At 47.4% G+C, this 27,779-nt stretch overlaps 10 protein-coding genes across 10 annotated transcripts; 2 read left to right on the top strand and 8 right to left on the bottom strand.

Moving 5' to 3' along the window:
• Positions 1 to 192: 192 nt before the first annotated feature.
• On the bottom strand, positions 193 to 3,512 carry EV420DRAFT_1149611 (MFS general substrate transporter). Its single transcript, XM_060466084.1, has 23 exons — positions 3,336 to 3,512; positions 2,982 to 3,282; positions 2,918 to 2,926; positions 2,793 to 2,860; positions 2,728 to 2,742; positions 2,646 to 2,674; positions 2,560 to 2,589; positions 2,489 to 2,507; positions 2,413 to 2,432; positions 2,339 to 2,362; positions 2,214 to 2,288; positions 2,007 to 2,160; positions 1,907 to 1,955; positions 1,780 to 1,851; positions 1,656 to 1,732; positions 1,564 to 1,606; positions 1,486 to 1,510; positions 1,422 to 1,436; positions 1,313 to 1,371; positions 1,062 to 1,254; positions 878 to 1,011; positions 639 to 820; positions 193 to 573 (listed from the first exon to the last, which is right to left on the bottom strand). Exons 2-22 carry the CDS (start codon positions 3,229 to 3,231, stop codon positions 645 to 647), a joined length of 1,536 nt encoding a protein of 511 aa, XP_060334473.1. The 5' UTR covers positions 3,232 to 3,282; positions 3,336 to 3,512; the 3' UTR covers positions 193 to 573; positions 639 to 644.
• Position 3,513: 1 nt separating this feature from the next.
• On the bottom strand, positions 3,514 to 5,544 carry EV420DRAFT_1149552 (uncharacterized protein). The gene is made up of 6 exons (XM_060466083.1): positions 4,961 to 5,544; positions 4,636 to 4,907; positions 4,410 to 4,578; positions 4,049 to 4,357; positions 3,814 to 3,989; positions 3,514 to 3,761 (listed from the first exon to the last, which is right to left on the bottom strand). The coding sequence occupies exons 1-6, from the start codon at positions 5,192 to 5,194 to the stop codon at positions 3,713 to 3,715; spliced, it is 1,209 nt and encodes a 402-aa protein (XP_060334472.1). The 5' UTR covers positions 5,195 to 5,544; the 3' UTR covers positions 3,514 to 3,712.
• A 3,054-nt stretch (positions 5,545 to 8,598) lies between these two features.
• Positions 8,599 to 10,386, bottom strand: EV420DRAFT_1522208 (uncharacterized protein). Its single transcript, XM_060472252.1, has 3 exons — positions 9,774 to 10,386; positions 9,549 to 9,564; positions 8,599 to 9,500 (listed from the first exon to the last, which is right to left on the bottom strand). Exons 1-3 carry the CDS (start codon positions 10,119 to 10,121, stop codon positions 8,701 to 8,703), a joined length of 1,164 nt encoding a protein of 387 aa, XP_060334471.1. The 5' UTR covers positions 10,122 to 10,386; the 3' UTR covers positions 8,599 to 8,700.
• A 648-nt stretch (positions 10,387 to 11,034) lies between these two features.
• EV420DRAFT_1522207 (uncharacterized protein) lies at positions 11,035 to 13,219 on the bottom strand. Its single transcript, XM_060472251.1, has 4 exons — positions 12,939 to 13,219; positions 12,741 to 12,887; positions 12,573 to 12,716; positions 11,035 to 12,413 (listed from the first exon to the last, which is right to left on the bottom strand). The coding sequence occupies exons 1-4, from the start codon at positions 12,954 to 12,956 to the stop codon at positions 11,148 to 11,150; spliced, it is 1,575 nt and encodes a 524-aa protein (XP_060334470.1). The 5' UTR covers positions 12,957 to 13,219; the 3' UTR covers positions 11,035 to 11,147.
• A 151-nt stretch (positions 13,220 to 13,370) lies between these two features.
• EV420DRAFT_1522201 (uncharacterized protein) lies at positions 13,371 to 14,967 on the bottom strand. Its single transcript, XM_060472250.1, has 5 exons — positions 14,733 to 14,967; positions 14,523 to 14,631; positions 14,395 to 14,474; positions 13,612 to 14,344; positions 13,371 to 13,571 (listed from the first exon to the last, which is right to left on the bottom strand). The coding sequence occupies exons 1-5, from the start codon at positions 14,864 to 14,866 to the stop codon at positions 13,527 to 13,529; spliced, it is 1,101 nt and encodes a 366-aa protein (XP_060334469.1). The 5' UTR covers positions 14,867 to 14,967; the 3' UTR covers positions 13,371 to 13,526.
• Positions 14,968 to 15,398: 431 nt separating this feature from the next.
• EV420DRAFT_1761340 (uncharacterized protein) lies at positions 15,399 to 16,715 on the bottom strand. The gene is made up of 7 exons (XM_060480656.1): positions 16,651 to 16,715; positions 16,326 to 16,585; positions 16,100 to 16,275; positions 15,932 to 16,039; positions 15,739 to 15,868; positions 15,639 to 15,689; positions 15,399 to 15,581 (listed from the first exon to the last, which is right to left on the bottom strand). Exons 3-7 carry the CDS (start codon positions 16,262 to 16,264, stop codon positions 15,556 to 15,558), a joined length of 480 nt encoding a protein of 159 aa, XP_060334468.1. The 5' UTR covers positions 16,265 to 16,275; positions 16,326 to 16,585; positions 16,651 to 16,715; the 3' UTR covers positions 15,399 to 15,555.
• A 1,074-nt stretch (positions 16,716 to 17,789) lies between these two features.
• Positions 17,790 to 18,571, bottom strand: EV420DRAFT_1149181 (plasma membrane proteolipid 3). The gene is made up of 2 exons (XM_060466082.1): positions 18,252 to 18,571; positions 17,790 to 18,197 (listed from the first exon to the last, which is right to left on the bottom strand). Exons 1-2 carry the CDS (start codon positions 18,288 to 18,290, stop codon positions 18,045 to 18,047), a joined length of 192 nt encoding a protein of 63 aa, XP_060334467.1. The 5' UTR covers positions 18,291 to 18,571; the 3' UTR covers positions 17,790 to 18,044.
• Positions 18,572 to 21,375: 2,804 nt separating this feature from the next.
• EV420DRAFT_1149170 (uncharacterized protein) lies at positions 21,376 to 23,135 on the top strand. Its single transcript, XM_060466081.1, has 11 exons — positions 21,376 to 21,783; positions 21,839 to 21,889; positions 21,946 to 22,044; positions 22,107 to 22,111; positions 22,167 to 22,252; positions 22,306 to 22,448; positions 22,500 to 22,548; positions 22,605 to 22,631; positions 22,685 to 22,754; positions 22,804 to 22,870; positions 22,938 to 23,135. The coding sequence occupies exons 1-11, from the start codon at positions 21,718 to 21,720 to the stop codon at positions 23,040 to 23,042; spliced, it is 768 nt and encodes a 255-aa protein (XP_060334466.1). The 5' UTR covers positions 21,376 to 21,717; the 3' UTR covers positions 23,043 to 23,135.
• A 669-nt stretch (positions 23,136 to 23,804) lies between these two features.
• EV420DRAFT_1148894 (uncharacterized protein) lies at positions 23,805 to 26,174 on the top strand. Its single transcript, XM_060466079.1, has one exon. The coding sequence runs from the start codon at positions 24,105 to 24,107 to the stop codon at positions 25,806 to 25,808; it is 1,704 nt and encodes a 567-aa protein (XP_060334465.1). The 5' UTR covers positions 23,805 to 24,104; the 3' UTR covers positions 25,809 to 26,174.
• EV420DRAFT_1745552 (uncharacterized protein) lies at positions 25,832 to 27,643 on the bottom strand (the record flags this gene model as incomplete). The annotated part of the gene is made up of 12 exons (XM_060480138.1): positions 27,482 to 27,643; positions 27,406 to 27,421; positions 27,334 to 27,356; positions 27,264 to 27,277; positions 27,077 to 27,205; positions 26,968 to 27,016; positions 26,890 to 26,916; positions 26,764 to 26,833; positions 26,639 to 26,704; positions 26,380 to 26,584; positions 26,272 to 26,325; positions 25,832 to 25,909 (listed from the first exon to the last, which is right to left on the bottom strand). The coding sequence occupies exons 3-12, from the start codon at positions 27,335 to 27,337 to the stop codon at positions 25,832 to 25,834; spliced, it is 696 nt and encodes a 231-aa protein (XP_060334464.1). The 5' UTR covers positions 27,338 to 27,356; positions 27,406 to 27,421; positions 27,482 to 27,643.
• Between the last annotated feature and the right edge of the window lie 136 nt (positions 27,644 to 27,779).

Raw genomic sequence — 27,779 nt, 5'->3', positions numbered from 1 at the left:
AATTTTTTATCAGGTTATCCCCCAGTCCCTTCAAGAAAGTCAAAAAGTTCTGTCACCCATGCTGTGCGTCCACACCTCACGTCTGAGGATAGGGCGCACAGCATTGCTCTATCCAGGAATCGAACCTAGCATTCGAAGCATAGCTAGTGCGCTTCTCCATTAGGCCAACATAGAGCTAATTATCCCATGATAGTTAGCTTATGATGATAATCTGAGTCATATGATATGGTCCCTAGTAGCTCATACCCTTTCAATACCACCGTCTATCCTAGCCAGCGGCCTCAGAACATTTTTGCTTTCTACTTCAGGCCGTTCCTTGCTATATCCCCTGCTCTGAGCCGTCTACAGTCGAACTCTTAATTCAGTAATTAACCTAACCCTTTGGACCCCGATTCCCGGCCTGGTAACTTTCTGTGAAAAACCAATTTGAGTTTTCCACACAATCCTAGCCAGCGTATGAACTCAGGATAATGTATCTCGCCTATCGTCGTTGTCGCTGTGTACTAGATGGAGATAATGAAAAGACAGATCAGACAATTGAGTTGAACAAAAGTCCGAATATCGCCATCACCACTACCGAAGAATTTAGAAACCTGATGCCTTCCGTCATTTAGCTTGTGAGGCTACAATAAACGTACCTACGTCTACATCATGTACCTAAAATCAGGAGCTCTATCTCCCATCTTCTTCAATTCTTCACGAGAATAGTTCATTCCCTTCTGCATCTCCTTCTCCCGGTTCGCATTAATCCTTGTATAGCTGATCACCGCCACCGGTACACAGACGAGCCCTATACCCACAAACATCAATTCCAGGCCGTCTATACAAAAGCCTCTTTAGTTTGTGGCAAAGTGAGTCAACCAGCTTCGATACTCACGCCCCAAAATAAATCTCGGTGAATCTTGCGTCCTGTATATATTCGACGCGATGGCGCCTGCGAAGTTGCCAATACCAATCTGGGTGGCCATACCCACACCGCGCTTATACTGACCCGCGAGGTTGTTCCCAAGCCTAGGTTCAACGTGAGCAAAGAGTTTTAAAAAAGGGATTATATCACTTACCAAGCCACAACTCCTGGGAACGAGGCATAGCTTCCAGCGACACAAAAGAACGTCCCGAAATACTTCACCCCTGTAGCCACATCTGATATGTTAATAGCGAATCCCACAAGGAGCATCCCCAGCCCGAGATAGATAAACGGAGAACGCATTTTGAGTCTGTCGGAGTATCTAGCGAACAAGTACAAGACAATGGCTGGTATAAATAAAACAAATGAGCGTCTGACAATAGCTAATAAGCAATAATAACATACTAGCGAATATGTAAGGCGGCACAGTAAGGAGCTGACTGATAGCTGGAGTGTGGCCGAATCTAATTCTGCGCATTAACGGAACGCCGGGGAGGTGTAATTGTATACGTACGTGTTGATGATTGTTCTGCAAGAGATAAGCACCCGATATACCTGAATAGAAAGATAGAACTCACGGAAGGAACAAGGTTATGCCATATACTGGAAAACGATGTGAGTTTAGTCTTCGTGGGACATGGACGTGGAACGCTCACATGGGCCGATGACGGACATGTAAATGAGAATGTGGAGAAAGACCTAATATAGCATACATCAGAATGCCTCTTTTCCCAGACTGAGGGCATACCTGCCAGTCTGTGAGGACCTGAATGAGGTGCTGGATAGAAAAATGTTCCTCTTCCCCCACGGATGAATTGTCGTACTCTGCACAATCGGTCAATACAGATATCGAAAAGAAGAACGAAGCTTACTCTTCTTCCAAACAACAAACGCGCGCTCTTCTGGCGTGAGGAACTTGGCCGTGGCAGGGAAATCTACCAGGACTAGAAGGAGAATGTCATTGAGATACAGTGAAGTAGCGAAAGGCGTAACACGCACTGAAGAAAGACAACAACCCAACCACTACAGTAGCACTCCCTTCAATGATCTATAGAATGAATCGGTCTCCGAGGAGAATAGTAAGATATGAGCGACTTACGAAGATCCAAGACCAGCCAAGTAATCCACGAGTACCACTCATGAAACTGATAGCAAAGGCCAACAATCCGGAGAAGGCCCCGGCTAATGAGGCAGCACCAAAGAAGTACCCAATGCGGAGTTGAAGTTGGTGACGAGGGTACCAGAGGGTCAAACTTGCTTGGCGGGTAAGTATGATGGTGGCGCAGAGCTTCAGTGTCGGACGCACTAGTATACAACACCGGGAAACAATCCGGCTTCCGCAACGCCAAGACATACGCGGACGCCAACAAGCTGGGGATAACTTCCAGTGAATTAGCAAATGAGATAGGGTCAGATATTCACGATTCTTACTTTTTCACAAGACCCATCAATGTCCTGAAGGCGAGTAGGTGTTTGAAAGATGGTCATGCAAACAGGGTACTGACATGATAATGCCCCAGGTGACCTGTTACCGACCATTATGTTAACCCGGATGATGAGAGAAATTGCAAAATAACTGACGGTAATGCCCGGGAGCCATCTTACATGCTATATCAGCAGACTGTTCTTGTAAACGAAATTAGACGACGCACCGAGAAGGGCGAAACTTCTTCAAAACCAGACTAAACGAAGGTCATGTCCAAAAAAGCTCGAACGAAAAGAGCACAGATGAACGCACTTCGCAGGACACTCGAAAATGCAGTATGGCTGTAAAAAAAGACATGAAATTATTTCTAAGGGAGAAAGATGATCATACGCACTACAAAGTACATTGTCTGCAGGCTGGAATTCAGAGCGGATTTAAGTCACAAACAGTAACACCCACCAGCGCTATGTTATACTTGTTGCTATCCAAATGTAACTGTGTCGTAAGTCCTTGGAGTTTGGCGTTTCCTATTGAAAGCAAACGTAAGTGTAAACTCGTCATTCTATCAGTATGTCACTACGCACCAATATTTCCTATCAATAAGCTCATATCAGCATTTGAGCATACAGGGCAACGTAAAACGGAGACCTCTATCCAAGAACGAGAAAAGATACATCAGACTCAAAATCGGCATGAGCCTCAAATCAATCTTCCGCCAGAGCTTCTTCTCTTGCGCTTCTGTCAATGCCGGAGGCGGCGGCAGCGTAGCCTCGCCACCGAAATTGTCGATCACCTGAGTTGCGCTGTCTTTGGAGGTTTCGACGAGCTCGCATTTCTCTCCACCCTTTTCAAGAGAGGTCTTGGTAGGCGACGAGGACGAATATTTCTCTGACGACATGAGTGGACAAAAAGGAAGTGGGAGGTCCGGTTATGATGATGTTACGGACGTCTATTATATCATTAGTGTATTGCATGTACTGAAAGGATATAACGCGTTATCACCTGAGCTTCTTTTCCCCACACACACGACAATTCGTGGGGTCGGTGCTACCATGCGGGGTACGCCGGAGACCTTCGGTCTTCCTGCGCAGTGAGAGGATAGATACATGTAAAGTGAATTCGCATGAAAACGTCTGAAAATAGCACGGAGCCACTGTAGTTACTGCTCATCATGAAGATAAGTAGACGGCTTAGCATGCGGTTTATTTGGATAACACTTCCCGGCCCGACACTTCCGATGCGCTTGCCAGCTGATGATATTTCAATGTGAAGGAGGCTGTCGAGCATCTTGACCCTATTTACATACGTAACAGCGTGATACAACTGTAGGGCATGATACAACTGTAGGGTGTACTGAGATCGTTAAAGAGCAATAGTCTCTAACAAACGAAGACATAGGCAAAGGCAATTGCTTCTTCACTAGACTCACTATAACAGAGTTATCAGAAGTTGCAAACGCGAGGCTATAGAGAACAAGCACCTGCACGAGTTACTCCAAAGACCTAGTGCTGGCGCTGGAACGCCGCAGGATTCCTTCATTTCTCGCCAAGACGTACCGTACTCGTCTGAAGCCAATGTAATGACAGAGTCATGATGAAATGTAGGGAGTTGTCCAAGAAGATTTCTGGGCGCAATGACCGAAATGCGAAGAATGTACTGGACGAAAACACAAAGTCAGATACGAACCCAAGCGGGAGAAGGAGACTATAATTTACCTCCACGCTTACAACGCCGTTAAGGCGCCATGAATTCTCTTCTCCCGCACAACCTGCTTGGATAGACCCCTGGAACACAAGGCTACTCTGAGATCCATCCTTGCGCAGCACAGAACCGGAGGAAATTTGATACTCGGATGACACAGGCTTTGATGAACCCGATGATGACCAGAGCGAGACTCTGTTCACTAGCGCAACATGAATATTTTTGTCTGATACCTGATTTAGAACCGGGTGCTTAGCGGTGTCAATTTTGACGGAAAACGGTATTCCGGCGCCGGAAGCGAGATTCGTGGAAGAGATAGACACCTGTTAGGACGCTCTTTAGTCTTTGCTAAGAAATTCAGATAGAGGGACCCACATGAACTGCGTCATCGAAGTCACCAAGAGTGCCTGCCCTTTGACGTCCTTTCTTTGAACCCGACCACTGCGGTGTCATAGGCTTCAGAGACATCATCTCCGTTTTTGATTCTGCACTTTGGACCTGGCAAGGCTCTGACTTGGGAAGGTACATGATAGGTATGAGACGTCTAAGATGAAAAAGACGAGTGAGGATGATAAACTAAGACGACCAGTGAAAAACTCACGATTCATGCGTGTTGAAACCGTTCCTCTTTCGCACCATGCACACTTTGACAAAGTAAGAAACTTCGCACGTCGCATCGTAGCTGTGGTACGAGAACGATGGCGGCATAACCGAAATACCTCCGTTCGAGTAGATCTCGCTCGGGATAGGCAGCGAAAAAGCGCAGTCATCGTTCCATTGGGTCGAAGACGCAGAAAACGGAGTGTAGACGGGAACAGTACGGGACAAGAGTGTGAAAGATCGCTGCTCGGAGGTTGTAACCTGTACCTGGAGCTAAAAAATTGCTGTCAGGACGCAGTAGGCATCTCACATGCACGATAACTTACCGCAACGGTGACCTTTGATACGGTACTGGGATTGCCTGAGAAGCGAATGGATCCTTCGATGTTTCCATTCAAGCCGTAGCACGGGACATGCGAGCCCCACATACGAGTGCCGAGGTCAATTCTCATATGCTTGGTCGTGTAAATCCACTGGGGAAGGCTAGATGATGTCGAATCATCGTAAAGCGTTACTTCAGAGGAGGTCGGACTAAGGGCGTATAATGGAGTAGAGCACATTGTTCGCGTAGTGGAGAGACGCTGCTAGAGTATGATCTTCCTCTAGGTAACGTCCTGGTATTTATATGCGACAGACAAGAGCTTTCTCCATGTAAGGGAAACCGAGGGATGGAGAGGGATGCTTCTATCTTTGAAGAATGTAGGGGTTTGCCGAGGAGTCAAACGAACCCTGGGAGGTGTATGAGAGAGGGATCGTAACTTGTGAACGAAGTTGATGCCCGAGGAGTCAAAATCGAGAATAGATGCTGCATTCAAGGTGAATATCATGGTAACCACATGAAATCGGACCTCCAGCGAATCCAACAACAGCCGAACCTCAGAAAGTGCTATCGCACAATCTGGTAAGGGCTGAATGAGTGGAGTCGCGGGAGACCCGCTGATGATCAGATGAACAAGGTCAACAAAACCGCCAATTTGGCCCAGCTACCGGAAATGAAGACAAACACCGAGACATGTAATGCTTATAGAACAGCCGTGGAGATCTATAGGACACAGCGTTAGCATGCAGCCCTTGTACAGCATAGGCTCGAATATCGAATCCTCCAATTGACACGAGGTAGAAGTCAAAATTGAATGGATCCCGATACAGGTGCCACCTTCTTTAGGCTAGGTATTTTTGCTCTGCAGCAGCATGAAAATGTAATCGACGCGGAAAACGGCTCCGACATTGAGAAGGATTGGTGAGGTTCAAGACGGTTAATTAGGAAGTAACCGTCGTACCCTGGACCGATATTAAGTGAGCGAAATGAAGGTTGAAGGAGACAGAAACAAATATAGCCTAGTGTAGCAGCTCCTGAATTGGATGTGCCTATCTAGGAAAATGAGTAACCGCCGCCGATAGGCACTAACAATAGGCGTAAGGGCGTCTAACTTGAAGCAGAAATACGCGCACCCCTCGGGGTAGAATGCAGATAAGGTTTCGGATAGCTTTGTTCCTCACGAGGTTCATTTCTTTGATTTTGTTTCGGGGCTCGTCCGAATCAACTTTCCAAGGACCATTTGTTAAACCGAGCGTATGTAACAATAAGTGCTTCCTCGGCGCCGGAGCAGCACACACAGCTCTTGAATATCTTCTAGGAAAGATAAAATCGCAGTATAAAGTGATAGCCGGGATATGAGGCAGGAAAAGCAAAGATAAGAGGCGAACGAGCGAAACGTCGTGGTGATAAGTAGTACTGGGAATGTTTGAGCTTAGTAATACGGTCCGATCTCCGAGCCAATCGAGCAGCCGTGGGAAATCCTTCAACACTCACCTCCTTCTCTCTCCGCTTGCAGCGCCCAGCATTCTCTCAGGTCTGATAGGCGTGCGTTTTTTCTTCTAATATTTAGTAGTCTAGCTTGATTTTCGGGGGCGCCCTCATCAAAAGTCTGGCTGAATTCAATAATTAACCACCCGCAAGGCAAGTTCATCGCTTCGCGATATAATTTTCCTACAATTATCAGGATCTCTTCAGAACATCGGCATTGAAGGACGATGCAAAAGAGTTACCGCCAACTGTAGCTGTTTCAACACGCATGGCATACTAATAATGGCGATAATCCCATAATGTTTTGACCCCGAGGGTGTGAGGAAGACAATAAGCTGGGTTACCATCTAGGTAAACCTATCCTTTCCGGTGCCGACTCCCTCTAATCCAAGGGTTTAGTTTCCTGTACAGCTTGTAAGGCAGTAGCTGCTATAAATTGTTATGAAGTGTCTTTTCGTGTGGTCTATCAGCTAGTATTATTGTTTGAATGCTTTGGAAACCAGTATGATGCAAGGCTACCATGTATGTCCGGCATGGTGACCACGCGTGGAGTTCGCCTGTATGACGACATCTAGTCCCTTCGCTATAAGTATACACGCCAATACCATGAACATAACACGAACCGTCACTCCAAATTATGGCTTCCGTTACGACTGAAGATGTTCTCATTATCATCGTATGTACCCTCAACGCGGAATTGTATCACTTTACTGATCAGAGCACCTGTAGTTTTCCATTCTACTTCCGCCAATAGCGGTCATCTTGATGAAGCGGCCCCTGGCGGATATTCTCATCAACATCATCCTGACGCTTTTCTTCTGGATTGGAGGAGTAATTCATGCACTGTACTTATTATATCAGCGACGAAGGTCGTGGTGGTGAAGGTGCCGTAACTCGTCTATCGGCATTGCAGCCGCTGATTCAGGACAAACAGAAATGCTAACGTTCTATACTGTGATCTATTTAAATAAATTCATTGCCTGTCTATTCCTCCTCGTCGCAATGTCTGGAATGGAATGTGAAACACAAATCCTGTATCACGGCTGCTAGTATGGGAGGAATGTAACTTATGCTCATCAAAAAACCTAGTCATTCCCGGTCGATATAATGCTGTCCCAACTACGCTCGGATAATTGGTAAAAATGAAAACGCGAGATTTAAAGTTTCTGTCACGTAATTGTTGAATTGACGCGGTGATGCTCTTTCCTGCTCTTTCATTTACCTCCACTATGTCGCGATATTTGCACACCTTCATCGTTTCATCTCCGTCTGCCTCTCTACTTGCGCCAATGAATGGCGGTCGAAGTCGATTTGCCAGGTATTTCCATCCTATTTCCATCCCATCCATGCTCAAACAAAGCGATGATCAAGCTCATGACAGGTCGCTTCGTCGTATCCAATGATACAGGATTCTGAGGCTACTGCAATACTTCCTGACTAAGCTTTTTTAGCGACTCTTGGCACACAACACCTTTGATAAGTATAGTCTTAAAGACATGGGCTTCGACGCCATCCGAATATCAATACGTACAGCCATCTCTTAGTCTTTGGCTCCCAGGATATCAAATCACCGATAAAATCGTCATAGAACATGTCAAAATCCTGAATTCCGCACGTAGATTTGCCATTTTCTCGAACAACAGCTTCCTTACCACTCTAGGACGCCCGGGACTCTTTATCTTCCTTTTCCGTTAACGGCTGAGGGTCTACAGACGACATTTATACCTCAAGAAGGCGACAAACGATTTGTCCTCTCCAAGCCACCCCTGGTGACCAATGTTGGATGAACAAGTTTGCTGTCACGGAAAGGTCCCGGAGTATTCAACGCGAGTGAGGCGGTTATTGACGTGCTAACGTGCTATGGATACGCCTGAGATGAAAACACATCTTCAACGATTTCCTGTAACGACCGGTCAGCAAAAATGCGCCGATGAGTTCTCAAGCTGTGATTTGGGACTTGTTGGCTTTTGTATACTATTCATTCTGGACTTTACGTATTTCTGAGTTGTAGGACTTACTTCGGTGTCGTATGAGTTCACTGTTATCATAGGAAAACATTCTTGGAGACGTCTAAGCCGTTTCCTGTCTAAGGTGAGCGGCGAATGGCCCCAGTCTTACTACAGCAGGTCCATTGCCAAGGAGAAAGTCGATGCGGTAGGTAGGTAAAATAGATTTATATTGTTGGGACGAAGTCCCCAAGAAGAGCAACTATATCTGTACATGATACAGGGTCAAGAAGCAAAGATATACCGAATAGTACTAGGTCCGACGTAAAACCTCGTCTATATCGAAAATTAGCTCATTTTCGTTGGTTCTTTCTGAAAGACGGATCCAAGATTTGACTCCATTCTCCGAGGCAGAAACGTTGGTCTGGTCCTGTTGAAAATGATAGCGGGCGTTCGTCTTGGGAAGAGCAAATCCGAGAAGCCAGTGTTGGAGTATATGTCCAGGGGTGTCCTTGTGGTCCTGACCCTTTGCATTATCGTCTTCCTCCTCTTTCTTTTCGAGCTCTACATCATCCTCGTCTTCGGCATCCGTATATTCGCTCTGGTTCGGGATGTAGGTGCTGTCTTCTGGGTCGCTCTCTTCGTCGCTCTCCATGTCACTCTCGTCCTCTCCACTCGCGACGTCACTTTCCTCAACTTCACTCTCTGATCCGTCGCTCTCTTCCGCCTCTTCTTCTTCCACAATGCGTTCTTCGTAAGGATTATCAATTTCAAGTTCATTGTTTGGATCTTCGACGGAAAAAATTATATGAACCCCGATTTCCTCCAAGTCAAAATGATGCGCGCAGAGCGCATTATCAAGACCAACCCACAACTCATCTGGGGTGGGCAGATTGCTGACCATATGGCCCCTGAAAAAACGAAAGTCGAAGACGAGAAGCAGCTTCCTGACAGGAAACTGCGTATGGGAAATGGTTTCAAGCATATTTGCAATCCATGTGTCGTTGATCCCGAAAGTGTGCCAGTCAAGGAAGATGAGGCGCAACTCGAGGGCTTCGCAAAGCGGAAGACGGACAGTGTCCAAACTACGAGCAGGATCAAGGCCCCATCTGTCTGTAGTGCTGTTACAAAACTGGACAGAAAGAAACACATCCGACTCACGTCCATCCCCTTCATGCTCACCCAAGTGCAACCGCGACACAGATTGGGTCAGTGGAGATTCGAGAAAAGCAGCTATTCTGTCTGTTATTGCTTTGTTAAGCGAGCCTCTGACGTAGGATATTGCGAGATTTTTGAGGCGTCCAGGTACGAAGATAGGTAATCGAGAGGACATGAAAAGGTCCATTAGTCCGTAATCGGAGGATGTCGACAACCTCATGATCAAACGTTCGATCGGGAGGTTGAGAGCTTTTGGGGCTGAAGGCCATGATAGCGCGATTTGGTATCCTCCCATGCTACAGCTTCTGGCTTCATGACAACTGTGCCGCGATAATGTACGCTCCCATAAGACATGCTAGAAAACTCATCTATCTTAAGGTTGGATATCAGGAGGGAGGTGAGAGCTGGGCTTGAGCGAAGGATGGTCTCGAACTCGCGGTATTTCATGAACATGTCATAAAGACGAATGTCAGTGAGACTGGTACGGTTGGCGAATGTAGTGAAGAAAGAGACCCGGCCTCGTCGCGGGGGTCGCGATTCAATGCCGAGCATTTTAATGATAGTCAGTTTCTGCATCTGCCCAAGAACAAACAGAAGGTTGGGCGAGGAAGTATTTGAATTTTGCTCCGGGTCGTCAAGAACCAATACCTTGACCAACGTTGCCAGATTGCGGTTGGATTCAAAGAGGACGCGAAGTCTGGAGACGTCGTTCTCAAGGTCTGACTCCGAAGCGCCTCCTTTGAGCTTCACAACATGAAAAATCAGTGCCGTGGCTCGCTTGCCTACATCCCGAGAGGTCAACGACAGGTTATACAAGTCTTTTTTGCTGTTGTCCGAAGAATTGTAAACCTCATCCGTGATCCTGTCTACGAGCTCGGGAGCTAGCACTTGATGTCCCTGTAGATGAAGTGAGAATACACAACAGAGAATGGGTGCAGACGTACGTACAGGAAGAGTAGTTGTCATTGTGCAACCAGCTTTGTCGAGTCTGCCAGTGATATTTCCCTATGAGATTGGACGTTTGGCTGAAATGCAATAATTAGCCAGTATAAAATAACGTTAACCGGTAGGAACGTTGATGGTTGGAGAAAGTATAGTAGACGCGATCGAATTTAGGCAAGGACCCAGAAGCAAAGCCTCTCAGAACTGAATTTGAGAGACAACTCACAGCTATCACCACAAAGTATCAACACAGCGTTGGTTGGAAAATAAAGTATGATAACTGCAATGCGCTTGGAGCGTCGTGGGATGGAGATGGAGAAAAAGAGAGGCTTCCAACTTCACACGATGGTCGGCAATTTCCGAAATTCGACGTTGGCACCGCGCTTCTTATTGTGCCCTTCGCATAAACAGAAAACTTGAGTGTCGTCCTTTATGGATCCTGTGTAATACGAGCTGAGATCATTCACTCTTTTGTACGATAACGTTCTAGGTACATCTTTATGCCCTAACGTCCACGACAAGCGATCCAAGTCTTTCAACATATTGTGTTCTTCGCAAAATATCAAAATAGTATATTTTATTAGGATGATATCCCCCAAGACGAGCAAAGCCAATTACTTTTACATGATACAGGGTGAAGAAGGAAGAAACTGCATGACACTACTTCAGTGAAAATTCATCAATATCGAAAATAGGCTCAATTTTGCTGGTTCTTTCTGAAAAACGGATCCAAGATTTGACTCCATTCTCCGAGGCAGAAGAGTTGGTTTCGTCCTGTTGAAATTGATAGCGGGAGTTCGTCTTGGGAAGCGCAAATCCGAAAAGCCAGTGTTGGAGTATATGTCGAGGGGTGACATCGGCCTCCTTGTGGTCCTGGCTTTTTCCATCGCCGCCGTGCCCACCGTTCTTCCCGAGTTCTACATCATCCTCGTCCTCTTCGGCATCCGTATATTCGCTCTGGTCCGTGATATAGGTGCTGTCATCCGGATCACTCTCCGCATCGCTCTCCTCTCCACTCCCCGCCCAACTCTGAGCCATTCGTTTGTCTTCTTCGTTCTCCTCTAAGCCACTCTCTGATTCGTCAGTCTCCTCTGCTTCGCTCTCTTCGTCTTCATCAGGAAAGAATCTCTCTGGATCTTCGGCGCGAAGAATTATATGAACCCCGACTTCCTCCAAATCTAAGCAATTCGCAAAGAGTGCATTGTCAAGACGACACCAGAAGTCTTCAGGAGGAGTCATATAGTCGATATACCCACAATCAAACCAAAAGTCAAAGACGAGAAGAAGCTTCTTGACGGGAAGCTGCTCCGGAGTGAGGGTTTTGAGAATGGAAGAGAACCAAAGGGGACCTGCCGTGCACCTACACTCGTAATCCCTGATAGCAAAGTGCAAATCGAGAGTTGTACAAAGTGGTAGACGAACGGTGGCCAGATTCCTAGGAGCATGAGAGCCCGGCCAGTCTACAGTACCCTTTGAATAAAGTACAGGCAGACAGAAATATGACTCACATCCTTCCACTTCATGCTCGGCCAAGTGCAGCTGCGACACGGATCGGGCCAACGAAGAGTGGAGAAAAGCTATGATTCTGTCTGCTGTCGCCTTACAAACTGTACCTGTGGCAGTAGAAATTGCCAGTCTCTTGAGGCTCCCTCGTAGGAGGATAGGGAGTCGAGAAGACATCAAAAGACCCATTACTTTGTAATCCGAGGGTGTCGCCAACTTCATGATTAAACATTCGATCGGAAGCTCGAGAGCCGTTTTGGGCTGAAGGCCATGATAGCGCGACTTAGAATCCTCCCATGCCACAGCCTCCGGTTCATGGATCCGAAAATGACGCCCGAAGACGCGTGAAGATTCATGAAACTCATTTATCCAAAGGCTGGATATGAGGAGAGATTTAAGAGACGAGTTCGAGCGAAGGATAGTCTCGAATTCGTTGTATTTCATGGATATGTCATAAAGACGAATGTCGGTAAGATTGGCACGATTGGCGAAGGCAGAGAAGAAGGGGGATCGAGGGTATACCAGTGAAGGATCAACGCCGGTCAGTTTAATGATATGCAGGTGCTGCATCTACCCAAGGACAAACGGAAGGCTGGGCGAGAAGGTACTTTCACCTTCCTCCGGGAAGCCAAAAACCAATATCCTGACCAATGCTGCCAGGCTACGGTCACGGTTGGATTCGAAGAGGACGTGTAGTTGAAAGACGTCGTCTTCGGGGTCTGACCCCTAAGCACCTCCTTTGAGCTTCACAACACGAAAAATCAGTGCCGTGGCTCGCTTGCCAACTTCGCGAGAAGTCAACGACAGGTTATACAAGTCTTCCTTGCTGTTGCCCGAAGAACTATAAACTTCATCTGTGATCCTATCAATTAACTCGAGAGGTAATATTTGGTGCCCCTATGGATGAGCTGAGAATATGCAGGAGAAAACAGGTGCGGGTGTACACACAGGAAAAGTAGTCGACATTGTGTAAAAGTTTCGTTAAACTTGAGATTGTTTTTTCAGTACTGAAATGAAATGATAAGCCGGTATAATACTGCTACTCAGTCGAAACCTCGTCCTAAGCAATTTAGGGCAGAGTAAAGTGTAATGAACCCGATCCAAGATCATTAGACTCGAATGCGAACCAAATACACAGAAATGAGCATGAAACACAACTCACAGCTAGCACCAGGTGATTACAGAGTATCGCTGGGGCGATAATTAGCAAGTAGAGTATGGATAACTCCAAGCGCTGTGGGATGAAAAATGAAAGAAAGACCTGGACCAATTCCAACTTCGCACGCCGCTGACCCGGCAATTCCCGAAATTCCACATTCTCTAGGGTAACTTTATGGGACTCTGGAGCAGACACGACAAATACTGACCTCCACAGAGTCTGAAAATGAATGATCTGGTGGTTACAGGGTTGATATCGGATGCTCTGCCATATCAAGGCCACCGTTCCCTTCGGCTTTTTGAAGATACAATCTTTCCACTCCTTGAAAAAGTCTAGATTTATGAAGTACCTACTATGCATACAGGATATGCGATGCTTCACTTAAAATCCCCCCAAATATCTCCAAAGACATCATCCTTCTTCTGTGCGGTAGTTGTAGTTGTAGCTCCCGCACTAGCGAACGAGCCTGAAGAGATCATTCGACGTTTGGCTGATCCCGTTTGACGGCGCAGGCGTTCCCCAGATGGCAGCGCTGCTAGCAAATAAAGACGGCTGCGATTGTGGCTGCTGCGGGGCTGAGGCGCCCCAAAGACTTTGCTGAGGGGGAGGGGGAGGAGCTGCCGCTGAATTCCATCCTGAACTGACGCCCCACATTCCTGCCCCATTCGCGCCTATCATGCTTGTTGTCTGTTGCTGTTGTTGCTGCTGCTGAGGCTGAGGCTGTCCCCAAGGAGAAGTTGGTGTGGGCGCAGCGGACGGGGGGGAAGAGAACAGCGATAGTATGTCCTGCTTGACGTCTTTCTTTTGCTGAGTATCCTGCTGTGGAGGTGGTGATGATGAAACGGGGGAATGGAAATCGAGCGAAAAGAGGTCATCGCTCGGTTTCGGTTGCGGTGGTGGCGGGGCTGGAGCTGGAGCAGCAGCAGCAGGAGTAGGTTGTGTCTTGTGCTGTGACGCGTAACTGGCAGAGAGTAGGTGATGCGGCTGGGGTTGACGGTTGGTCACAGGAACGCGAGAAGGGCTAGCGCGTGCAGTTTGGTGCACCGGTGTGGCTGATTGCTGTTGCTGCTGTGGCGGCGGCGGTGGCGGCGTTGCGCTCGATCCATTTTCTAGCATCGATGGATCCTGTGGTGGAGGTCCTTCCATCGCCCACCGCCGTGATTCATATTTGGATCGTATAAAAGATTCCATTTTACTAGAATGTTCAAGATTAGGATGCATTCCTGTTCACTTAATGTCACGCACTGATCAGGAGGAATATGTCCAGCTTTGAGATGAGCTTCCCAGTAAAGATTCGCTCGGTAGTTTCCCCATTTTTGAATGGACTACGACTGTCAGTAAACATAGCTTTGGAAGGCGCGCTGATAGCATACCTCCATTTGTTCCGGGGTCCAGACGTCCAGGTCTACAGACTTGACACGACTAATATGGGTGCCCATGCCACGATGGATGCCTGAACATCGTATACAAAGAAAGACGCCACTTTGAGGTTCGTATGAGCTTCCAGTTCATTTCGACAGATATAAAAGCTAATACATATTCCAGGAGGCCCATCGAGGATCTAAACGAGCATGAATTTCGACTTCGAGATATCAGAGTGAAATAGGCGCGCACCATTACGCTTGCAGTCTGCACACAGCTTGTTTTCCGGTTTCTTGACAAGCTCTCGTAAAGTCTTCGTAAATCGCTCGGTGGTCGCTTTGTCCTGGCGGGACATGATGACGGTAAGTTATCAAGATAGCGATGCAACCGCGCCTTCACCTCGATGGCTGATGTTTGGCTCTGTTTCCTCTGAGTGACGACACCGGCGTCTCAAAAAGGAATTGAACACCTTAACAGCGTCGATCTACTTCGCGATCACCCACGGCGCGTGAACAGCCCAACTCCCGTTGTATTTCGTTATCTCAAAGCATCACTATGCATGAAAAAGTCTACTACATGTTAATATTGTTGAATAATTTCCTAGAACACCTACCGCGAGTCGCTGTGAACGTAGCATCCAGTCCCAGCCCCGATTCTCCGAGTCCAGTCTTCTCCGACTGAGAGCCTGGGGAGGGTTTCTCGTGTTATTCAAACGGTAGTATTCAGACTCTAGGATTTATTTATTTAAGCATTTCCAGTCAAATTTGTACTGTAATCTTTTGTTATGCCAGTGCACTGCACTTTATTTGAAGGACGTCCGATGACGAACGAAAGGGCGGTGTAGTCTCCTTTGATTTGGTGTGCTTGTCGTTTGAGAAATAAATGCAGTGACAAATTGAGGGGAAGCCATGTATAACAGGAGAACAATAAATTTCACTACGATACGGTACTAAATGTAACGGTCTTTATAAGAAAAGTCCCGAAATTATGCACAAGTCCGTCCCTAATCCTTTAACCCGACGCGATGTCAGAGATATGGAATATTTAGGCACTAGAAGCTTCGGTAGATGCTAGAAGATATGTCAACCGTGGTCCACAAGCTGGCAGAAAGCTAGAAAAACGCTCACCAGAAGATACGGTCGTGGTGGCTTCGTCAATGAATGACCAGGTGATATTCACTATATGGGGATGTTAGATCAGAAATGCAAGAAAAACCGAGTGACTCACAAACGCCAGCATCAAGCGACCCGGCAAGGGCTTCGAAGGCAGCAATGGAAAGGTAGGCATCACTATCGCACGAATCGCCGACGGTGACCTCGATGGAAGAAGAGCTGTCGTCAGTCAAGTAGACAGTGACCTATGAAAAACATCCGAAATGAGCACTGCGTTCGAAGATTGGGAGAGGCTAAGTGACACTCACCGACCTGCCGCAGTTGTCAGTATAGTCAGCGGTTACATAGTCAGAGCTCAATCCAATGATGTAGTCCGTATCGTTGAAATATACACCGCAGGCGGTAATGGTGCTGTTCTAATAAATCACGCAATGGGATGGTCAGCCTCTCACGTCAAACAGAAGTGAAATCCTTACCTGGAACCCATAGTAAGCTTCAACGGATTCGGAGCGTGCCTCGAGGGCTTGACTTGAAAGACGGCTCTTCAATTTCGCGTGCCTCTTAAGGCTGCTATCATGTGCAGAGCCAGCAAGGATAGCGGAGGCAAAAGAGAGAAGAATAACTTTGGCGGAGAAAAGCATGCTTGGAGAACCTATATTTTCTCAGCCAAAGAAAATGGATAACTAAAGGAGAGGAGCCTACAGAGAGAGTGGGCTGTTGAAAGAGTGACAGAGAGCACAACACTGTGGACAGAGAGAAAATATTCGGTAAAGACGGTTCGAGAAGGACCTGAAGCTTTTGTATTCCCGATCAAGAGCTGCGCTGCCTGCGCTCTCGCAGTAATTGCACAGGATATTTTTAATTACAGAGATCTGCCATCGTGCGTAGCAGTTACCGCAGGCATAGACTGGTCGTTTCTAAGGCAAATCAATCTAGGCCTAAAATGAACGTGGAAGATGGAACTGAGGCACCAGAAAGCATCCAATACATCAATACGCATATGGACATATGCCGGAGATGCACTCACCAGAAAAACAAAAGAACCACCGATCTCTGAGATATTTCAGTTGCATGGTGGACAGTGGGTTGAATGGAAGTTGCGTATTATATAATCGTGCCTTTTCTCTTATGAACGACGCCTAGGGATCTATTTATGGACGTCGTGCTCAAATTTTTGCTGCGTTTCTCTGAAAATATGTCAGGCAACATCGAAAAGGTGCCGAATAATTCCAAAGTTGCGTCCACCAGAATCCGACTAATTCCCTGGTCGGGTTGCTGTTCGAAATCCCGGGAGGACCTGAACGATAACAACAGCTTGGACAAGATCTTAGGAATACGCCGGGGATACGGACTGCGTCCATAATTTATGTCTCTGAGGAATCCGCAATTACGGGGCTTAAGGAGGTCAGAAGAGATCGATTCCGCACAATAGTTGAGTGACTGACGACGTTACAGGCATGATCCTGTCAGAGGATGAGCTATCCAGCACGAGCTTGACCATCGCTTTGTTTGAGGACGGACGGGATGGAAATACGAGGGAAATACCTGGTATAGCGACCTCAACCATCGTTCATGCGCAGAGGCAGACAGAGATAAAAGACGAAACGATGAAGGCATGCAAATATCGCGACATGGAGAGGTAAATGAATGACCAGGAAAGTGGCGTAGTCGCGTCAATTTAAATACTTCGGGCGAGTGAGTGATGCAAACATGGAGGTTCCTACCGATCATCCGTTCGGGCGTAGCTGGGGGAAACGAGGGTGTGAATAGGAAACCAAGACGACACAGACGACAAAAACACTGTCAGACAGAGATCCAATGTTTCCAGCATGATATCGGCTGGAAATACCCAGGCTTTTGGATGAATATACATTCCTTCCCATTCCAGCAGTAGCAATATATGAGTTTCACATCCCATTCCAGGTATTAAGACGACGAGACGTAGACAGGCAATGAATTGATTTAAATAAATAAATCACAGCATAGGATGTCAGCATTCCTGTTTGTCCTAAATCAGCGGTTGTAGTGTCAATACTGTACGTGAGTGTACAGTAGAAACCGTAACGCGTAACGCTGGACCTGTTTCGTTGCTTATTTTGCTCTCCGTAACGTGTAACGAGCACCTTGTTTCCTATTTTTTTGCGTTACGGTATGGAAAATCCAAAAAAATTCGAATAAAAAATTTCTATTCAGTAAGTTTAATTTGGGAATACATGCTCGAACACATTTCAGGCTATAAAACAGCAAATGGCAGAGACCAGGTGCCAAAATATGACTTCGAAGGCACTATGTCGTTGCCAAAAATGGGCAACGTAACGCGTAACTGTGGTGTTGTTTCCCAGTTCCTTTGTCTGCCACCCGTAACGCTCATATTGACGTTGCTACTGTACACTCACATACAGTAGACAAGTTACGGCACCTTCACCACCACGACCTTCGCCTCTGGTACAACAAGTAGAGTGCATGAATTACTCCTCCAATCCAGAAGAAAAGCGTCAGAATGATGTTGATGAGGACATCCGCCAGGGGCCGCTTCATCAAGATGACCGCTATTGGCGGAAGTAGAATGGAAAACTACAGGTGCTCTGATCAGTAAAGTGACTACAATTCCGCGTTGAAGGTACATACCATGATAATGAGAACATCTTCAGTCGTAACGGAAGCCATGATTTGGAGTGACGGTTTGTGTTATGTCCATGGTGTTGGCGTGTATACTTATAGCGAGGCGATTGGATGTCGTCATACAGGCGAACTCCACGCGTGGACACCATGCCGGACATACATGGTAGCCGTGCATCATAGGGATCCCCAACAAGGATAGTAGCTGATGGGCGACATGAAAAACGTGTCACAGTTCGTTGTAGTTATTCCCTCGAAATACGAGAAATCAGTCACCAGAGGAGAGTGCAGAGCAGGAAAAAGCTTACTTAGGTAATAGTTAGGAATATACTAGCCACCGACACTCTTAGGATCAACAATTATCGCTCACTGCTAGATAGGTTAGAGCCAGTATGCAATGTCTCGGAACAGCTACGGTCCGCGGGGCCTAGATACGACTGGCACTGGGGCGGCAAGGTCAAGGCAAGGTGCGGCCCGGCTTTGTGATTTTCATCGCGACCATCAGAATTATTGGAAGTAAGAAGACATCGAGTGTGAAGTTCATATCACTGGATCCAGGATTTTTCGTCAGTAAAACAGGGTGCTTCAAAAAATCGCGCCTCGCTGAAGAAGAACGCCAGTCGGGGAGAAGGATAGAAATTCCCACGGCAGCCCCGACTTGACGGAAATCGGACCGGATGATGACTAAGCCAATGCTCCTTGCTTACTGCTTGAAGGAAGAATCCAACAAAAAAACTCACCTCATTTTGGAGTTCCTTCCTATATCATTCCTGCTTCACTGAAGGAAAGTTTAACCATCCTTCGACCTCATCTTTCGCTGTAAAATGACATCTCTACCTTCAGAAAGGCTGTCACTCTTCAAATTCTCTTGAAAAGTTATGAAAACTTGGATTGGATGGTTTTGGATTCATGGAGGAGACTCGCGAATAAATGAACAAAGCTAGGAACTAGCCATTCTTCATACGTTCTCCTTGTTTTTTTTTTTTCGCAGGGGTGAGGGCTTGCTGTACGGTCAGAGTCATTCGGAGGACGGAAAGCAAAGAGAAGTACTACGTCTACCAAACACGATTTCTTGCTAAATGTTCAACCGACGAGTCGCTCTGGTAAAAGTGGGCACCTATCTATGACGTCCAGTATAACAAATCATCCACCGCCGTTATTCTATCTGGGTTCGAAATTCGACACTAGTTCACTCTTCATGTTGGTGGCGTTTCAAAAACACAAGAGATATTCCGTCTTGACAACCTCGTCGTGGGGTCGAAATCGGTACCGAGCTATGAGTGCATCCGACTGCACTAGCATCTGTTGGTATAGTCCATGAGAGCATGTGTCGATCCATTCCTTATAGCGTCAGGAACTCGGAGGACTAGCCAAATTACCGACGTGGGTTGAAGCTTCGGGTGCTGGAGTGGGGCCTATTCAACGCGGTAACTATGCCATGGAAGTGACATGCCTATCGAGAACGTTTTCCGATTCCTTTCAGGCGGCAGGCCTCCTTCCGAGCCTTGCGCTCATTGGCCGGCCAATAATGCATCCGTTCATTTCGCCACGGATCAATGACTTGATTGCCCATAATATAACGAGCATATTCCCAAACCTCGAAAATTTAGGTTTTAGAGTCTTGTGCTTGTATGTATCTCTGCTTATATGCCTCACAAGAGACTAACCATTCCATCTAGCCTTGATTGTGGATACAAGACAGGCACTTGCTGCCAGCGAACTTTCGTCATCCAGTGAAACGGGATTATCACATATCGAGACAGGTTTATCCGGAAGCAACACAGTGAGTCCAGATTCATTATCCTCGACAACGAAATAGGCCAGTTTTAGGGTTGGATTGTCCCAAACACTCACCGAGGCAGTCATGGGCATTTTCTCCATGGTAACGATGAGTACCAGGAAACTAAAACAGCGTCATCCTTCGGGTTTTAATTGTCGAGCGAAGAAATGTCTTCGGAGTTGCCAAGTATACACATATATAGGCACCGCGATACGGTTCCTAACCGCCAAAAGCTCCGTCAACATTAAGGGAAATCCGACATTCGGAGGACAGACCTGAAGAAGTGGAGAATATACACTGCGTGGGAGGCGACCTCTAATTCCGCGGTTAGTTGTGTCAATCATTCCACGCTGACGAAAATTATAACTTATGTACATTGAATTGCCTTCCTGACAGACGAACGTCGCATAAGGGCCTATTATATGCACACCTGCGCTGAATGTGATGGGGAAAACGATAGCGACACACCCCGGTTCAATGGTGCAAGACAGCCGCATACACGACTCTCGGTGGTCCAAGGGCGACTCTGGTACAGATACGGGTCTGTGAGTGAAAATTTTGAGCTCACGACCCTCCCTCAACAAGAGCGATACTTATATTACATGCAGGATGTTCGTATTGGCAATGGGGTGCTGCGCCGGCAATGAATGCGGGTTTGTGTCATCCGAGCGCGTCGAGACTTGGCATTCTCTCACGACCTTTCCATTCATTCTTGTCATTGGGAACATCACAGGCGCAGCATGGTCTGCTACGGATACGGATGCCTCACCTCGCCAAATCCCGGCCATATTACTTATATATGCCGAAGCTACATACCGTCGCTTGGCTTACGACAAAAGATTCGTATACAGAGATCTCTGGTGTTCAAGAGCAAATGCAACTCGGCCGCCTTTTTACAGCTACACAAGACCAGGTTCTGATCCTACTCTTCTACGAACATCAGACTCGTACTCATTTGCACTCATGCCAAGGAGAAGTCATAAATCCGCTTTCTTGGGCATACATGCTTGAAGCCTATCGCTGCCTTCTGGAGAAAATTTGGAAACTTTGTTCCAGTTAACTGTCCTTTCCGGTAAAGCGGACTTTACCGGACTTGCTTTTATATGGGAGGCTTTGAGTGCAGTGCGCAGCTCAAATTTTGATGAAGGGACCTGATACATTATGCTGATTTCCGTCATGGAGGGGAGCGGTGCCTTAGGAAACCGCTTGTCAGTAAGTTAAGTCTTCCTCGCCGAGTCCGAGCTTTATCGAGGGCTCCTTCTTGATCGATCATATTTCAGTGGCATTTACTCTGCTCAATGCATCTTGGACTACCAGTTTGCAACAGAGGTCCAAAGAATTTCGGCGGAAAGATTTGTGAAGATTCTTACCATCAGCGTTCTTGGCAACGCAACCACTTTGATCGGAGCACAAGAGGACCAGTCACGATGCAACTCCGAGTTGAAGCACTCAATTCTGGCACGGCCCGAGCGACTGCGCTCGAAACGACAGCTGCAGGACGGAGGCATTTCCCCCTTACAACCACTTCCACGACCAACCGCACTTACCGGTGTTTAGCTTCTGATTTCGCCATAAGATCATTGAAGGGATGATTTTCCGTTCACTTCCTTCGCCCTTTAATTTCCCATAAGTAAAGAAGCTTTTACTTAACATAACGGTTCTGGAGGCCTCTGGTACCTTTTCCTTTTCCCGTCAATGGCGTCGGACGCCCCCGCTAATCCGGACGGCAACAGTGACGCAGCTACAACTCTGGGTCCCTGGGTATGTGCTGTTGCGTTTCTTTCTGTCCGTCTCGTCGATTCTGACGTGGTACTAGCTGGTCGGGCTGTGCCTAGATCTAATTCTCCAGGGCGTGCTCACATCTCAGGTGAGCTGCGTTCTGAACTATACCAGTATGACAACAAGCCTAACGCTATGAACTAGTTCTCAAATTATTATTCGTGGTACGGTGGTACGGATGGCTATCGATTTACGGCGGCCGTGGGGATTCTCGCAGTCATCACGACACTAAAATCCATACAGGTCTGTCAGTTTGGCCTTTCTCAAATGTTTATTCAGTTACTTATGTTGGTTGCTACATTCAGTGTTTGTGAGAATCCCTCCCCTTCTTAAAGACCACAAGATTTTAAGCTGATGCCTACCAGTGTCATTGTTTGGGTGCAGCAGATAGTACATTTCGATGATTTCGATAGTGCATCCAACATGCGGAATACTGCTTGGTATGAAAGATGTGCGTCACGACTTGCTGACTCTCTGTATGCTCTGTATCTAATCGATGTACAGGCAATACCCTGTTCGTTGCACTCATCGCACTATATGTGCAGTTCTATTTTTGCTACCGACTGTACACAATATCGAAACTCTGGTGGATAGTTACGCCGATTTTGTTTCTTTACCTGTTTGCCGTTGGCTGTGTCTCCGCTGCAGTGAGGCCGACATTACGATTCTTCTCGAGTTAGAGCTGATCCACTTTGTAGGTTCACTATATATCCGACTCCCAAGGATCAGGCCAACTGGCTCCATGGCGTGTGTACTTACGTGTTTCGATGACCTCTGTCCAGGTCCTGATAATGTGCTTTCAGTGTCAGCGCATTATGCCATTGTGTTTGGTCGGTCTGATCTCGCGTTCACCATATCATTCTCTTACAATTTATTCCTTTAGCTGGTGACGTATTGCTTGCGGGCACAACAGCATATTTCCTTCTTAAGACGAAGAAGAATGTCTTACCGCAGTACGTAGTCTATTGCTTCCATTGCTTTCCATGTCAACGACTGGTACAGGACTGTCGGCATGATAAATGCGCTGGTAGCGGCTTACGTTTCAGACTGCTACGCCCGCTGCGCTGTGGTATGTGCTTTCTCCTTGATCCCAACCATCTACTCAGTGTAGGACCGGCCTCCGAATTATCCAACAGTGCGCTGCTCAACTTGATATTTGTCTACTTGCAAAACGCCTACCATTAGAGGCTTCTCTAATGTGTCTATTCAAGCTCTGCCAAAACTATACGCTATCAGCATGATGTGGACACTAAACGCGAGGAGGCGTATTCGGGTGGCAAACGGTTCTTCTAGTCTAACCGGTGGTACAAGTAATGAGCCTACTCGAATGGACTTTTCAAGATCAATGACGCGAAGGCGGGTTAATGTTAGCGACGATATTGCGATGAGCGGGATCCAGATTGTCACGCATACGGAAAGCCGGGTATGCCGTTCAATCGCACAATGGTCTACATTTACTAACGATGACCGCTCCGTCCAGTTTGATGCGGATATTGAATCTATGCCAACTAAAAAGGGTGACGACTCGCCTTCGGAGGAGGATACCAAGTCTTCAAGCGTGTACACTAAGCAAGTATGAATTTACGATGTATTTTTATTCACATACCCTATATTTCCGTAATGAATGTGGACAATCAGCCCAAGAGGTTGTATTGTGTCCGTAGGTACTCCGACAATGACGCGTTAATTGTTCATACAAGTGTCCTAGTAAAGGCCGCCTGACGTTTTTTGACGGCGGCGGCGGCCCACAGGTATGTACGAATCCCGATATAGACGGGGTAATCACAAGAGAAGAAGATAGCATTTATTAAGAAGGGTGGTGGCATATCTTCGGAATGAACACCTAATATTGGCAGGAAGGGCCTTCAAATTTTTAATGAGTGTTCAAGAAGTCAGATGACTCGGATCAAGCCGGAGAATAAACGCGTTTTGTCATGTGATGGGAATGTCCGCTCAATATGGTAAATGCATTATTTACTGTTTCGACAATTATTTGATTTGTAAATTGGTCCTCGACTCGGGCCCGGGGTCGGTTCGCCATTGCGACCCAGGCTCTCAAATTTCACTCTCGATAAAACGACGATACGCACAGGCCATTACACGGCCTCCACGCCGTTTGGCACAGCGAGCTCGACTGGTACAATATAGCATCGCATTAGAGACATGGCGACCTCGAAGAATCCTCAAAGCAGTATGCAGTATCGACAACGAGTGCAGCCCGTTACGGTTCGTTCTCTCCTCTCTTTGGGAGTCGCTTTGCTCATCTGGAGGCGTCGTTCTTTGTGGTGCAGACGAGCTATCCGATGCCCTCGTCATCGAACTCAACGATCTCACCAACACTCTCATCGTCGAACTCCGCATCCCATTCCTCCAGCTCACCTCCACAGCCAAAAACGCCGCCTCAGCGTACAGGACGTTCAAGGTCGCGTTATCCAGATCTTGGTCGCGTACCCCTCCACCGACGTGGTACGTCCCAGACCTACGAGCGGCTAGAAGATCTTCTGCGAGAAGCGGGATACAAGGAAACACGTGTATTTACGCCGGAAGCTGAGCGTATCGAGCACACTGAGCGGAAGCGTCGGGAGGGTAGTCCCCAACGGCGAAGTCTACGCGGTGTAGTGGGATTTTTTGCCGGGTTGATGCCTGGTGGCGCCAATTTGTCGCCGTCAAGTCTCCGCCAAGACACGACCGACGTGCCACCACGGCCAACCGTAGAGAGGCGTCGAACTTATTCACCACCTTCTTCACCGATACCACATCGTCTGTCGCAGAAACAGCGGCAGAGATCACCGTCGACCAGACCATCGACGCCAGGGAGCACTTCGTCCATGGAGTGTGCCGGGCCTACTCCCAAAGCCAGCTACCAAAGTCCTCGACAGATTTCACGGAATACCGAATTTACACAGCAGTCATCTTCAAGGTTATATGCATTTACCAATAATCCTTCGTACACTTCATTGCATTCTCAACGACTACCGAATTCACCCGCCTTGTCAAGGCGTAATCCTCACACTCCTTCACATTTACCGTCATCAACACAATACGCTCCTTCAAATCGTCTTGCTCACAAGCCATCTGAACCCATTATGCAACCCCAGCCTTCTCGTGCAGGCGCCTATCTCCGGCATATGGCTTCGGTTGCGAACCTGCCACAGCGCCCCAGGTCGACTCCACCCGCGAATCTTAAAGAAGTTAAAGAAGAAGATGCACCACCCCTTCCCCATACATGGTTAGAAACTGTTGCTCGTGCAGTAATGTACGGCGGCATAGGATACATTGGCGGGCCAAAAAATGAACCCCAGCCCTCACCTTCACGAGGAAGACCGCCGCCGCCGGTATATATGGCACAGATGTCGAAACGACGATCACGGCGCAGTGTGGGTGAGGTCAGTCGGACTAGAGTCTCCTGCCATAGCGCCCCATCAAGTCGGGCGACCTCGAGGACAAGGGATGGCGAGCGGGAAGAGAAGATATCAAAACCAAGGGAACGAGGCAGAAGGAAAAAGGGCGACGCGAATTTGCCGACTCTCGCCAGGACAAGAGTAGAAGGTGAACCTACCGAATGGACCATTGCCACTGCTCCTCCAAAGCTGGCCGTCAACGGGCACCGATACCACAGAGGCTGGAGCATGGATCCCGAAACAGACCATTACGAGAGCAGTGATGAAGAAGACGGCGAGCTTAATTTGGCACGGATATTGGTTCCGCCCAAACGACAACAATCGATACGAAGTCTAAGAAAGCACTTGGCCGGTAATCCCGAGCCAAGTCGGCGGGCTTTGAGTGGGCGTATGTATGGCTCCGTCAGCAGTAACTATGGCAACTGGGACGAGAGCGAGAGTCAGAGCCGCTGGGGATGGGTTACTCGACGCGAACCGACACGGCGTGGATCATTGGAAGAAGACGAGAACCCCAGTTTGTACTCTGGATTCCTAACGGCGGAGGGATCAACGAGATCCGTGGCAAGCAGTAAGAATAGAGTTGGACTACCATCGGGTTGGAGTTAAATCAAGCTATTTTTTCCTAGCATTTATAACATTGGCGGGGTAACACGGAATTTACTACTACCTCCTTCATGCATCTCCTTGTACTTATTCTCGACAGCCACCTTCATTTACAGTATCATCATGCTATCCTAGTACACACGCAGTTTATCATTGGAATCCTACAGCCGGTCATTACTACGCCACTACAACACGAAACCTAAGCTCATGTACCACGATAAATCGATTATGGCCTGCCCCCGCTCTTCGCACGGTGCGGCGCTGCGCTGGGTAGCTATGCGACCGCAATCGTCATATCATGATTCATGTCGCAGTAATAGAATCAAGGTTTTCTAACATATGGCTCGAGATCACAGAAGTTCCTGCAGCTTCCTATCCCATCTCGGTATCGCTATCAGGATGTGCGAACATGTCATGCACCTAAAAAAGGTCAACCTGGGGGTACTGACACAGAACAGGAGCGTACGGAGACGACTGCCGGCTTGACATGTGGATGCAGATTACTCAAGGGGATTTCATCCTGAAAACAGAAGAGTTGGAAGCTGATCCTAGTTCAAACATGGAATGGCAATACTCCTCTTGTCCTCGCGACGTTTCTAGGTACAGCCTCCTCATTGCTGGTACCATCGCTCCCTCTGCTTGAGAACGCGACCCGAATGGCCCGTCTTGCATTGAGCGTCCACATCATACTAATCGCATATAGTTTCGGAAGCGCCTGGATGAAAACACTGACGACATTCTTGCTTTGTACGTAGACGAAAATCAGATTGATCATTGCGCTATTCAACAATTAAAGGACAAGCCCAGACTTTGGAATCCCTTCAAGCACGTACCAAATCGCCGGGAGCACTGCTGTTTGGAAGGTGAGGCGAACTAGGGCGTTGAGGAGACTGGCAGTTCTGTGTGGGTCTCAGCACTTGAAGTATAAGATAGTGATCATGAGACTCGGGGAACGTACTGCGGCATGACGTATTTTCTGTTTTTGAGGAGGAACCATGCCGTTGATGATGACAGTAGGACATCAGCCGCTAGAGAAAAGCAGAGAAGTAGGCGCAGTGCTCTGGGTCACGGATATGAGCCGTACCGAAAGCGGTTGCATAATGCACGGAAACTAGGGTGGTGTTAGCATTGGACAGTATACATGCGGAATCACAAGGCTTACTCCAGCGTCGAAGTAGTTTGCCAAGCCTGGAGGTCGATATGTAGTAGGTCTATTAGTAAGTAACATATCAACAACACGAAGTTTTAGGCGTTATGAAAGTTCTACATACCGCAACTGCGGCGGCAGTTAGTCCCAAGACATATAGCACCATGATGGGTGCGGCGATCCACCACAATTTCGATAGGGCGTATAAACGATAGGAAAAGAAACATTGAACATAGAAGTTAATCACAGCCACCTGTTACCGCGCAAATCGAAGTTAATTTGCAAATTTCGTGAACTGGTGGTGATTTCACCATAAGAATGTTTCCTGCAAAGATTGTCATGAGCCAAGACGGTGAAATGGCCAAGTTAAACTTTGCATACCCATGATATACCACGCAGTAGTCCTAGAACGGCGTGAGAACACGGCTTGTGCGATGAAACTGGAAAACGTACGGCAGCGCAAGGATACCTTGAAGATCGTTAAAATAGTCAATATCTTGGATCCAAACAATGGAGCTAAAGGGAGTACTTAGTGTGAATGCGTCCTCGCGCCAAATTTGTTGAGGATATGGTTTCACAGCCACAGGGCTAACGGCTATGCCGTTTTTTGTTTTACCTTATTTTGATTTTCGTACCGATCATTACCGTTCCTTGGCTTCGTACCACCACCTACGTATTTGACCACGAATATACGTTTGTTCGAGCCATCCCCGTCACGTCCTTTGTGCCTGCCGACGTCTATTCCCAACAAAATTCACTTACAAGGCCTAAGGACCAGTCAGCAGCTTCCGGATACATTTCAAGCGGCGCACCTGTATAGACTTCAA

The sequence above is a fragment of the Desarmillaria tabescens genome (genome assembly GCF_030435595.1).
Source record: "Desarmillaria tabescens strain CCBAS 213 chromosome Unknown EV420scaffold_8, whole genome shotgun sequence".
Classification (NCBI taxonomy): domain Eukaryota; kingdom Fungi; phylum Basidiomycota; class Agaricomycetes; order Agaricales; family Physalacriaceae; genus Desarmillaria; species Desarmillaria tabescens.
Note: the sequence above shows the minus strand (reverse complement) of the source record. Positions and strands in the feature narration are given on the sequence as shown.

Excerpts from the sequence above, each read along its gene's own strand:
- EV420DRAFT_1761340 (XM_060480656.1), bottom strand. The coding sequence starts at position 16,264 with ATGCTTTTCTCCGCCAAAGTTATTCTTCTCTCTTTTGCCTCCGCTATC. Across the intron at positions 16,040-16,099 it reads AAGCTTACTATGGGTTCCAG|AACAGCACCATTACCGCCTG; the intron begins GTAAGGATTTCA and ends GTGATTTATTAG. Across the intron at positions 15,690-15,738 it reads GTCGCTTGATGCTGGCGTTT|TGAATATCACCTGGTCATTC; the intron begins GTGAGTCACTCG and ends ATCCCCATATAG.
- EV420DRAFT_1149552 (XM_060466083.1), bottom strand. The coding sequence starts at position 5,194 with ATGTGCTCTACTCCATTATACGCCCTTAGTCCGACCTCCTCTGAAGTA. Across the intron at positions 4,908-4,960 it reads TATCAAAGGTCACCGTTGCG|CTCCAGGTACAGGTTACAAC; the intron begins GTAAGTTATCGT and ends GCAATTTTTTAG. Across the intron at positions 3,762-3,813 it reads CTTTGGAGTAACTCGTGCAG|TGAGTCTAGTGAAGAAGCAA; the intron begins GTGCTTGTTCTC and ends ACTCTGTTATAG.
- EV420DRAFT_1522201 (XM_060472250.1), bottom strand. The coding sequence starts at position 14,866 with ATGTCCCGCCAGGACAAAGCGACCACCGAGCGATTTACGAAGACTTTA. Across the intron at positions 14,632-14,732 it reads TTTCACTCTGATATCTCGAA|TGGCGTCTTTCTTTGTATAC; the intron begins GTCGAAATTCAT and ends CGAACCTCAAAG. Across the intron at positions 13,572-13,611 it reads CGAATGATCTCTTCAGGCTC|AAGAAGGATGATGTCTTTGG; the intron begins GTTCGCTAGTGC and ends ACTACCGCACAG.
- EV420DRAFT_1149181 (XM_060466082.1), bottom strand. The coding sequence starts at position 18,290 with ATGGCTTCCGTTACGACTGAAGATGTTCTCATTATCATG. Across the intron at positions 18,198-18,251 it reads AAGATGTTCTCATTATCATG|TTTTCCATTCTACTTCCGCC; the intron begins GTATGTACCTTC and ends GAGCACCTGTAG.
- EV420DRAFT_1522207 (XM_060472251.1), bottom strand. Across the intron at positions 12,717-12,740 it reads CGGCACTGATTTTTCGTGTT|GGGTCAGACCCCGAAGACGA; the intron begins GTGAAGCTCAAA and ends GGAGGTGCTTAG. Across the intron at positions 12,414-12,572 it reads TCTCGCCCAGCCTTCCGTTT|ACTATCCTTCGCTCGAACTC; the intron begins GTCCTTGGGTAG and ends AACGAATTCGAG.
- EV420DRAFT_1522208 (XM_060472252.1), bottom strand. The coding sequence starts at position 10,121 with ATGCAGAAACTGACTATCATTAAAATGCTCGGCATTGAATCGCGACCC.
- EV420DRAFT_1148894 (XM_060466079.1), top strand. The coding sequence starts at position 24,105 with ATGCCCTCGTCATCGAACTCAACGATCTCACCAACACTCTCATCGTCG.
- EV420DRAFT_1149170 (XM_060466081.1), top strand. The coding sequence starts at position 21,718 with ATGGCGTCGGACGCCCCCGCTAATCCGGACGGCAACAGTGACGCAGCT. Across the intron at positions 22,632-22,684 it reads GCATTATGCCATTGTGTTTG|CTGGTGACGTATTGCTTGCG; the intron begins GTCGGTCTGATC and ends TTATTCCTTTAG. Across the intron at positions 22,755-22,803 it reads AAGAAGAATGTCTTACCGCA|GACTGTCGGCATGATAAATG; the intron begins GTACGTAGTCTA and ends CGACTGGTACAG.
- EV420DRAFT_1149611 (XM_060466084.1), bottom strand. The coding sequence starts at position 3,231 with ATGTCGTCAGAGAAATATTCGTCCTCGTCGCCTACCAAGACCTCTCTT. Across the intron at positions 1,607-1,655 it reads AGGTCCTCACAGACTGGCAG|GTCTTTCTCCACATTCTCAT; the intron begins GTATGCCCTCAG and ends ATGCTATATTAG. Across the intron at positions 821-877 it reads ACCGAGATTTATTTTGGGGC|ACGGCCTGGAATTGATGTTT; the intron begins GTGAGTATCGAA and ends GCTTTTGTATAG.